General features: G+C 38.4%; 1 protein-coding gene across 1 annotated transcript; it reads left to right on the top strand.

The window, feature by feature from the left end:
* Window positions 1-620: 620 nt before the first annotated feature.
* dmbx1b (diencephalon/mesencephalon homeobox 1b) lies at window positions 621-11,580 on the top strand. The gene is made up of 5 exons (XM_041271228.1): window positions 621-768; window positions 7,302-7,464; window positions 8,101-8,296; window positions 8,622-9,036; window positions 9,746-11,580. The coding sequence occupies exons 2-5, from the start codon at window positions 7,313-7,315 to the stop codon at window positions 10,156-10,158; spliced, it is 1,176 nt and encodes a 391-aa protein (XP_041127162.1). The 5' UTR covers window positions 621-768; window positions 7,302-7,312; the 3' UTR covers window positions 10,159-11,580.
* Window positions 11,581-11,827: the final 247 nt, after the last annotated feature.

Below are 11,827 nucleotides of genomic sequence, written 5' to 3'. Positions count from 1 at the left end.
CACTTACAAAATAAATCATTACTATTAATAATAATAATGGAACTATTACAACTATTGCAACTAATAATAATAATAATAATAATAATAATAATAATAATAATAATAATAATAATAATAATAATAATAATAATGGAAACATAACAGTATTTACAAGTAATTATTTTAGATGTTCTTTCTTTCTTTCTTTCTTTCTTTCTTTCTTTCTTTCTTTCTTTCTTTCTTTCTTTCTTTCTTTCTTTCTTTCTTTCTTTCTTTGTAGCATATTTAGCTCCAAGTTCAGAATCCCTATAGGTATGTACTGGCTAGTTACACCTGGGCGCGTCTGTGTAAATGAATGTATACTATATCTACAGGCTTAAAGGGGGTGGTCGACTGTAGAAAAAAAAAAAAACCTGATTGACAGTGCAAATGGCCACTGACATTCTTGCGTGGTTCCTCGAGCGCAGCGAAGCTCTTTTAAAAATCCTTCCTCAGTTCTTGCCCCGATAGATGGCAGCTTCTCGGATCCTGGGTGACTCGAACAAGCCAATGGAGTGAGCGACACGCAGAGAGAGCCGCGTGCGTGTGTTTGCGGAAAAGCGAGAGTATAAGGAGAGGACTCGCAGGCAGCAGAGGCTGACACAGATAGAACTGGACAAGGAACCGAGCTGGGCACAAGACCCCAGAGACATATTCAAACAGCGATACCTTTAATACAACGATACACAAGACAGCAGCACATAGCGCAGTTTCCTTTCTAAGGACTGTATTGGGAGAGATACTTGAAGGGTAAGACCTTTCGGGATTTCTTTTTTCAAGAAGTGTGCAGAGTTTTAAATTGTCATGTGATTTTAATATTTTTTGATGTAACAGGCAGCAACTATGATGGCAACCCTATAGCTCCACTTTATATTTACACTGTACTAAACAAATAGTTATTTACAAATTGGTTTTATTTTGTGATTTGGCATAAAATCACCACAACCATTAGCATATTAAATATGGTTTAAAAAATGTTGAAGTTGGCTAAATATGATTTTAAAAGTTTGGATGATTTGCCTCAGTGTAGCTCTGTCCTTTTTTCAAATCCGAGAAAGCAAATAGCACCAATAAAAAAAGCAACTTTATTCCTGTCTTTACCTTGTTTATTGTAAACTTGTATTTACTCATTGTCAAGCAAGTTGTCACTCTGACCTTCCATGGTAAAACTGAGCTAATTTAGTAATAGTTTAATAGTCTTATAAATATTAATTTACTATAAAGCACAGTTTAAAAGATACAATTACAAACAAACAAACAAAAAAAATACACTGCCTTACGTTTGAAGAAAAAAAGGGCATTACAATCGTTTTTATAAACTTTTTTCTTGTATAGTTTGTATAGAGCTTGTCTTGTTTTGCCAGCTTTTGGTCATAAATAAATATTATGAGTGGTGCTAAATAAAGAACAGATTGTCGTCTGTCATGCTGCCACATTGCCCAGGGGCAAGAGGCCTTTAACAATAACACTTTGCCTAATTTAACGGGATCAAAGAGCAACACTGTAAATTCATGCCAATTTACATAGTGATGTTTTAATACTCAAACAGCGTGGTGCGTTAGAGCCAGGGGCAGCCAGAGTCATTCGGCGAAGTAAAAGAGGATGGATAGATACTCAGAGGGGTATATCACGGGCCAGGGATATACAACACGCTGTCACGAAGTCTTTAGAAAAAATAAACTGATATATTCTAACATTTAAATAAAGTTTAGTCGCAGCCGGTCACTATCTTTAAATGTACAATATCAAAACTAAAATGAATAACAAACCCGAATATCATTTTGCATAATTTGACAGCTGAAGGAAGGAAAGTGTTTAAAGGTGTTGAAAGTTTTCTACTATGCTTCAATAACTGGCATACTTCATTTAACTGTGAGGTAGCCAATTATCGCCTGTGGGACCAGAACAGATTATCTTCCGGGTATGAATTATGTTAAAAACGAAGGGAGCCGCGTAAGCCGCTGTGTCAGTCCTGGTGATAAATGAAGGCTCTGCAGTCGAAATCTATTTCTAACTCCATTAGATGGAAAACCAAATGGGGATCAACGTGCATATTTTACAAGCAGGGATCTCATACATCTCCGCTACGGGAACCCCCCCCAGGCTATGGGGTAGGAGCCATGAGGCGGAGAGGGGGGAGAAAACTTGGTCCATTCACCGCAAATACTTAGGGAGAAAAGCAAATGTTTAGCGAAGTACCTTCTGTCCAGTCCCGTCAATTACTCTCTCATGCATCATCAAGATCGCATCTATCAGAGGCGATGCAGTGACTTAGTTGTGTAGAGACAAGGACACTGTAGTATAGATTGATATGTGGATAGATAGTTAGGATGATCTACTAACGATAGAATTCATAGGTAGTATCATCTACTGCTATTTAAATATGCTCTGCATTACTTTGAAACTTAATATATCAGAGATACATATTTGTTTATTTAAATGTTGTCTATATATGTTTTGGCTTAGAAATCCTGTCCGGTGTCAGTATCATGATGTCTAATAATTATGGGATTCGATTATAGGAAGGTTACTAAACATGACCGATAGAAAGTTGCATGCAAATGTGCGTATTTCCTTTCTTTTCAGTAGCCCTTGCCTGGAAGCGTTTGAGATTGTAGAATTAATAAACACTTAAAAAAAGACACACACACACACACACACACACACAAACACACACACACACACACACACACAAACAATGGCGCGAGAACACCATTCAAAGTTATGAAAAACGTAAATGTTTGAATCCAAAGGTAAAAAATAAATCAACCACATTTTATTTGCCACGTAGATTTAGTTACTGCATATATATTATCCTGTTGGATAATTCGTGGAACATTCCGCGCGGATAGGTATGCCTATAATGTTTAATTAATATAGCCTAATAGCAATTAATTATTACTGGTACTTATATGTGTTACAGATAAAAGTTCGCGTGAATGACATGATAAATGTAAAAATTGATATGTACAGTTAGGCTAAGTCTTGACAATGTATTGTCTGATTATAGCCTATTGCTAGGCCTACTACTACTGCTAATAATAATAATAATAATAAATAATAATAATACATAATAATAATATGAATAATAATAATCATATAATATTATTATTTTGTAACTTGAACTTACAAAATTTTATATAATTAAACAAATACAAAATAATGAATAATAATATTAATAACTAAAGAAGCAAAGCAGAACCTTATTTTATAGTTAATAATGAAGATGTTTAATAAAAAGTCGTCTTTTGTAAATTTCGATTTAGATTTTTTTTTATAAAAATAGAGGATTTACCGCTCAGCCCGGCGCGTGACACAAAGCAATACAAATTAATGAGTGGAAATCAAAAACTAATTGAAAACGTTACAGGTTAAAATTCAATTATATGCTAGGCTCAACCTATCTGGTAAGAATGAGTTGATTTCATTATGTACGAGTCCCAGGCCAGTACAGTACGGTAATTGTAAAAAGACAAGTTAGTATTTGTAACGTTTTCAGAGCCTTATTATTATTATTATTATTATTATTATTATTATTATTATTATTATTATTTATTATTATTATTATTATTATTATGTTTTTCCAAATTGTGACCAGCAACTAAAATAGCTCAGTAAGAAAAATATTACCCCCTTTAGAATGACAATAATATACCACGTCAACCTATTGAGAGTCATAGCGTGGGAGTTAGCATTAGGATTTAGATCATTTTGTCAAAAACTGTTCATTCTTCTTCTTCTTCTTCTTCTTCTTCTTCTTCTTCTTCTTCTTCTTCTTCTACAGCTACTACTAATAAATATTCATGACTTTTTCGTACCTTTTTTTGTGTCACTGTCGCATGTAGTTGCATGATTATTTCTGTTCGGCCTTATAATAATACAAGAAATAACAGAAAATACATCAGTAGTCACAATTTATATTTATGAACACCAATAATTCTCAATATCGACTTTTCCAAATTATTAATAGTAATAACAAAAAGCCCAGCCATGCCCGTTGGCGGATTTTAATATTTCAAACTTGTTTTCATTTTTTAAAGATACAAGGCTATATATTATTTTTCTTTCAGGAACGTTTTTCTAATTATCATTTACCCTAAATGTGACAGCCCTCTAAATAGCTCAATTAATACTAATTAGCACATTTGAATATCCCTTCAGGGGACCATCCAAATTAATTAATTAAAGCGTAATCATTCAAATTAAAAGTTACAATAACTCCAAAGGTCAAAATGGGGGGAAGGGGAGGAGACTGACCTATAATAAAAACCCTAAAACGAGTTGTTAAAATATACAAATGGCAGGTTCGGATTGAGCAGGCTGTAAGATCTTCCCATGAACGCATGCATGTACGTCATGTTGGGTAAACAAACAGGTCTTCTTTATGATCGCCCATTAACGTTTACCTAAATTCCGCACGAACTGTTGAATTATCTATGAATTATCTTAACGTTTCTCAAAAGTCTGCATGCAATATTCACCTACAAATTGTCTTTCTATGCAGAGGTCTGTAACAGTGAAATGAATTCATAGGCAGACACAATCTTAAATGGAACTAGATACTCATAACCGCCGGAGGCTGGTGGGCCAACGGCAACTGCCCAGACACTTTTTAAACAGGGGGCGGGCCCCCTGCTCAGTCAATTTTAACAGCGATATATATATATATATATATATATAATATATATATATATATATATATATATTATATATATATATATACACTTTGAAACTATCTCATAATTATAAAAAAAAGTGTTGTCGACACATTTATTTTCAAATTCAATTTGTTCTTAATCAACATTAATGCATAGTAAAGATCCATGTGCTGAATCCTCTCGTATTAAATTTGGACGGTTTAAAGGAAATATTGCTGCGGAGGTCTAGTGGCCAGCGTGAGTCCCCAGACGCCAAGCCTTCACTGTGGAGTTATACATTGCTGTTCCAGCTGGTTGGCCCGCTAAGATATTCTATTTTGCCAAAGCACGGGATAGTTAATACATATTTAACAGTGTCCCCAAGCAATGGAGGATACTTAAGAAAAAAAAAATTGATCCGTTAAAGCCAAAACCACTAAAATAGAAATATTGAAAGGTCACATATAGGTTAGTGTAAAACCCGGTAGTATAAATGTACAGCACAACACCCGAAACAACCACTACTTTGTGAGTTCACACTGAGAATGCGACTCCAGCTTTACATTAGGCTCCTATTCTTATGCTTGGGAAGTAATACTGATCTCTTTCTTTACCTTTCTCTATGCGATATTTTTCTAAGTCCTGTCTTTTTTTCCTAGTCCCTTTTTCTGATTTGTTTTGTTTTAGGAGGATCTTTCAATACCACCGTGATCTTGTTCAATTATCTGCCTTCACATTGTTTATTTATTTTTTAAAAATTTTTAAGTTTTTAAGTTTTATAAAATTAGACTTTCTTTCTGACATGAACACACATCATTTCAAAAGATGTATGTTGTTAACTGTTCATGGCATGGGGATATAGGAACAAATACACATATGACTTATTTTGTACAGAGTACTGAGTTTCTGTCTAACTAACAGGTGTGTTGAACGTTGATCTCGTGGTCTTCTTACTTAAAAGCAACAATTAGATTTTGGAGTGAATAGCAGCTTTGATTTGTCCATCAAGGCATTCTGGCGTGGCTGATAAGCCTCTTAACACAGATCTTAATATAATTTAAAACAGCTTTTTATTAATGTAGGAACTCGCCAGTAAAACAAATGCAAATAAGTTAAGGTTTAGGGGGATTTGTGTTACCGCAATCACGAGCAAATGGAGCGATTTAATTCTCTCAAAACACATCAGTCACACTACATTAACTGGAACACAGCTAATTATCCCAATTAGAAGGCTGATTTATAATTAATGGCTTGGGCCAAGTAATAATTGGAAGTTAATGGATAACGGTTTTGTCTGAGAGAAGATTGAAGCTTTCTTCCTCCTATCCCCAAAGGCAGCTTTGCCTTTACGCGCGTTTTGCTACAAACACAAAGCAAATGAGCAAATAAATCTGTTATTAGTTGATTCAATGAAAACAATTAGAGAGTGAGAGAGATCAGCCTTGGGGGGTTTGCCCGGACAAGAACAATCACACCGGGTCTGGCACTCAGCAACCCCGGGACCCATCGGGCGGTACTTAACTTGGCTCAGGCTGATCATTAATGTCTTACTGGGGGTAATTCACACAGACCGATTTCGTAGACCCACTATGGATTCCGATTTCGAACGTCATGTAGCACTAGTCTCGGTTTATCTTACTTAAATTAACATTAGGTAGTCCAGGACTAGCACTAATCAGGGTCTATGAAACCAGCCGGTAATGTTTGTTTGCTGTGGTTCGGGGTGGCATGGTTGGGGCTGCTTATTCCCAGATCTTAGACAGTTCTTAACTCAAAACAAATGGTGCTGGGGTACAGCGGGGAGTAGAGTTCTCCATTACAAGTGCTTGTAGTCAGCACGAATAAAGGGTAAACTTTTAAAACAATATTATACAGGTGCATGTTTTATCTAAAGTAAACAAACAAACAAACAAACAAAAACCACAAACACATTTTAAAGAGGACAAAACCAACGAACATATATATTTACTACCCCATAACTGGGGGATGGGAGTGAATTCTTGTTTTGCAAATTTTGTCAACTTAAAGGCGTCTGTAGTGATTGTGACGAGGATCGGCTTGCCTGCTTGCTTAATGAAATATAAAGATTGTTTTAACCACAGTAAGCACATTTTATCTGTTTAAAAAGAAGCTGCCTCCTTGATAAATGGCCTTCTAATTTCAACAACAAAAAATGCTTACGAGAGTGCTTTTGAATAATTAATGAATTCCTTCTTTTTGTGTCGCAAGTCTTTGGAAGCATACACGCTCCTGAAGTAGGGTGCTGTACACTGCTTCTAGACTAAATGCCTGTAGTGTTATCTTGCTTGTCCTCCCTTATATAACTGGTTGACCCAGTGGCACTGGAACAATTTTTAAAGTGGGGGTGCTGAAAGCCATTAAGCCAAGCTGTTATCCCTGTATATGATGGAAGCCATGCAAAGCAAGGGGGTGCTTTTGCACACCCAGCACCCCTAGTTCCAGCGCCCTTGAGTTGACCTGCACCACAACAAAGAAATGCAGAGTCTACTTGATCCCTAAAATGCTCAAGCTCCAATTATTTTTTTTTTTATTGTATTGTACAGTATACAACACACTCTGGCAGGAAGACATCATTTGAAGTACCCTTGTGTGCTGACAATGCTGTATTTCACTTGTCTTCTCCAGGCAAGGTAACCATGCAGCACTATGGAGTAAACGGCTATTCTCTCCATGCCATGAATTCCCTGAGCGCAATGTACAACCTCCACCAGCAGGCGGCGCAACAAGCTCAGCACACCCCTGACTACAGGCCCTCTGTGCATGCCCTCACCCTGGCAGAGAGACTGGCTGGTAAGGAACAGCTTCATATACAAAGATCTCTTGAGGTCTGGATAACCGGCCTCTGCAGAGGAATGGTTTAACAAGGGAGGTGCCCCAGGGTTCCCCAGTCCACATGGGCCCTTGTGCCTTTGTTCCAACCAGACCTCACAAAATAAAGTAATTATTATATGAAGCCTCATCTTAATATACTAAATACTACAGGTTAGCTGAACTAAGCCTCACGTTAGTATGGACCCACTGCATTAAAATGGATTACATAATTCCTTTAGTTTTTCATTTATCTTAGTTGTTCAAAAGAGTGAATTTGCTTTCACATTGTCGAGAAAGTGTTGCAAGTCCTGTATACTAATTTAGGTAACACTTTAAAAATAATTCCATTGGCATAGTTGTTATTCCTATGACATTCTATTGGAATTCATTATGAATCTGTGGACATTGTTGTATGTTACACCAGCAGCAGAACCTGGAAATCTGCATCAAATTCAAAGCCGCTTGGGTGGCATTTCTATATTTCATAGCAGCCTGTTTTTAAAGTTTTAGCAAAACTTGACACATTACAGAATGATGTGGAGAGAGGCATGAGATGAAGGAGCTCTGGGGACCCTTTCCTTTAATTAAACTGGCCACTTCTCTTCTCTTCCAACGGCTGTACATTTCAAGACATCATCCTGGAGGCTCGCTACGGCTCCCAGCACCGGAAGCAGCGCCGCAGTCGCACCGCATTTACCGCACAGCAGCTTGAGGCGCTGGAGAAGACCTTCCAGAAGACCCATTACCCTGACGTGGTGATGAGGGAGCGCCTGGCCATGTGCACCAACCTCCCAGAGGCTCGCGTGCAGGTACACAGGCTATGAGAAATCATTCTTATTATTGCTTTTAAAAAAAGGAATAGACAATGATAATAATAATCAAAAAATGAACTAAAGATGGGCAAAGTCTTGTTGACCATTGTCCACTCACCTGCTAAGTTTCACTGCTTTGATGTTTATTTTAACAGCATATATATATTACAGAGATTATTGGGAGAGGAAAGGGAAGAACCAACAAACAAGAACAAACAAGGACATATAAACTTTTAGTCAACTCGGACACTCAAATGATCTGTGTTTTTTAAAAAGTCAGAAGGGCCCTATCTTTCACAATCTCTGCCTTCATTACTTCCAGGTTTGGTTCAAGAACCGCCGCGCCAAGTTCCGCAAGAAGCAACGCAACCTTCAGAAGGAGCAGCTGCTGAAGCAGAAGGAGGTGGAGGAGGGGAGTCCGCAGGGGAAAGAGGAGCTTGCTGCTGCTTCTGCTGCCACTGTCTCAGAGTCCCAAACACACCCCTCTTCCTCCTCCTCCTCCTCCTCCTCCTCGTCCTCCTCTTCTTCGGAGACTGAGCGCCCTCTCCACACCCTGGCAGCAGAACTCAGTGTGGAGGTTAACGTCACTTCGGCCGAGCAGTCTGGCAGCGAATCAACAGCTGAGGACCACAACGACAAAGAGGAGTACAAACCACAGAGGGAGGAGCCAAAATGTGACAAGAGCCCCGCCCCTGGAAACAAGACCCCGCCCTGCAAGCGGCTTAGTCCCAAAGCAGGTCAGTAAGCAGCTCTTGAAACTTTTGAAAGTGGCTAATAACAACTTCTAAACATGCCAGCCTTTTTCATGTCACCTGACATCCTAAACCACACAAGCCATTGGCCCAAATTAGCTATTTGATTATCCAAGAATCCATCTAGAAACATTTTTTTTCACAGTAGACCAGCACTTTACTACAAAGTGTTTCCAACAGTGGAGAAAGGAGTGTTTTAGTGCTAATGAATATGTAGAGATATGTAGAGCTGAACATGGAGTGCTTAACAATTTCGCAGTTAATTCATAAAGAAAGGAATCTTTCACTATAAAGGCCACTGTTTGTATTTACTGTTGATACCACAAGAGTTCATCTGCCAGGCCAGGTGTCATCCATTTGCTAACAATTCTTCACCTGTCCCTGCATCCATGAGGCTTTCATCCCTAGCAGGGTGTCTATTGATTTCAAATGAAGCAATTGTCAATTAATGATGTATTCCAAACTTTATTAGTATGAACTACCACTTTACATCTACCACATACTTGAGTTTCAAACAATCCAGGACCAAGTAGTATCAGACACAGATTAAAATCAAATACAGGTGTTCCAAATGGTGGTTTCAAACTGTTCAGGCTCTGGGTTCATTGTGCCATTATGTTTGGGAGGGCAGATAAGCGTTAAGTTATTTATATTGCATACCAAGAATGCACATTTTCTTTCTCCATCTTCACAGACTCTCCTATCAGCGTCACGGTAACCCCGTCCTCCAGTGGTGGCAGCAGTGGGATGCCTCAGAGCAACTCGTACTCCTCGTCCCCGCTCAGCCTCTTCCGTCTCCAGGAGCAGTTCCGGCAGCACATGGCCGCCACCAACAACCTGGTGCACTACTCCTCCTTCGACATGGGAACCCCTCCTCCAGTGCCGTACCTGGGCATGAACGTCAACATGACGGCGCCACTGGGATCCCTGCACTGCCAGTCCTACTACCAGTCCCTGTCCCACGCCCAGCAAGTGTGGACCAATCCCATTCTGCAGGCTTCCAGCAGCATTCCCAGCCTGAACAGCAAGACCACCAGCATCGAGAACCTGCGGCTGCGAGCGAAACAGCATGCCGCCTCGCTGGGCCTGGACACTCTCCCCAACTGACCTCCAGGCCCGCGACCGGACTGAGGGGCCAGGCAAGGGATGCCCTGCGACTCTCTGTGACATCATCTCTGCCTCCCATGTGGAGCAGCCTTATAGCTATAGCACCCCCTTCTGTGCAGAGCTTGTTTTGTTGTGGTCCGAGTTTTATCCTTTTTAGTATCCACTCCACGATTGCACAGAGCAGAGGTTAATGCTTCTGCTGTGGTTATGTCACAGAGAGCTCACACTAATGAAGGAAAAGCATTCACTTTATTTATCCACAGTTCCAATTTAAAGACACAATCCCTCATTTTTGTTCAGTGTCTGTATACAGTAAGTTTGTCTCTGGACTGTAGAAAAGGGACCCTGAAAATATACCAGTAAAAAATGATCTACTGTCCATCCCTGTATACCAATGTGAAGGATTGAAGATCAGCTGTTGCACTGCTGTACTTACAGTCATTAGTCACAGGGGGTGGCAGAGAGCTAAACTGGAAACTATTCTTTGTAACTACCTAATACACACACACTGTATACTTTTAATTTTACTGAACAGTTCGGTTTAAAGTGCACACTCTCGTGCTAATGATTTCTTAGCTTTGTAAATAGCTTTGTTTATCGTCCCTGGGCAGTGTGTTAAAGTCAGTGTTGCCTTCTAGAATATAGTGAAAAAAAATATTGAATTATTTTTTCATTTCAACATTGCAATATTATTTGAGAACAAAAATGAAAGTACAAGTAACACAAATTCTTCAACAACAATGTAATATTTCGAAAAACAAACTAACAAAACCTATGTCCCCCACTGGCCCAGAGTGTAAGAGGAATAGTCTGTAATATCCATGTTATTTATCATTAGAAATGTAAGTGGTCTATCTGAGCCATAGATATGGATTCTGTATTTTATTGTCACCGGTTTAAGTGCCCTTGTTACTCCCAGAACATAAAACTTAGGTTGAGTATTAAGGCAATGACAGGTAAAGAGGTCCTTCATAATCTAAAGTGGATCTCATCCACTTAATTGGTAATGCTTCATTTAAATTTGAACCAAGTAGCCTTCATAAATGCTTCCAAAGTCAAGCATAATCCACAGTACCATGTCCTTACAGCTTTCCTAATAGACAGTCAAAATAACAGTCATAAGTTCTGCCACCTTTACTTTTCCGAATTACTTTATCATGCGTTCTTGTGGCTTGCTTCTAAAGTGGGTTATGATTAAGAAGTGCTTGTTAAAGGTAAGGCATTTTACATAAATGATATAAGTTCTGGGTGAAACATTAGACACTCAAATTAAAAAATGTGAATGTGAATTTCATTAAGCAGTTGTGCATTATCAGACAAACGGGTCATGTATGTAAGCACTTCCTGTGTGGACAGGAACTTCCCCTGAAAGCACTTCCTTACTAACCAAGAATTTCTGTCTCCTGTTTGCTGCATTTTCTTGTTGAGGAATCTGAGTTCTTCTTTTAAATAATTGTAAACTATTTTATATATATATATATATATATATATATATATATATATATATATATATATATATATATATATATATATATATATATTTTAAAAAAACCCACCTATCTGTAAATGTTAAACAATGAGGGAAGACAATGACTCTTGCTCAGTTGCAAGGTTGAGAAACATGGGCGGAAGTGGCAACAGCTTTCTTTATATTAGGTCATCTTGAGTT

The sequence above is a fragment of the Polyodon spathula genome, chromosome 14, assembly GCF_017654505.1.
Source record: "Polyodon spathula isolate WHYD16114869_AA chromosome 14, ASM1765450v1, whole genome shotgun sequence".
Taxonomy (NCBI): Eukaryota; Metazoa; Chordata; class Actinopteri; order Acipenseriformes; family Polyodontidae; genus Polyodon; species Polyodon spathula.
Note: the sequence above shows the minus strand (reverse complement) of the source record. Positions and strands in the feature narration are given on the sequence as shown.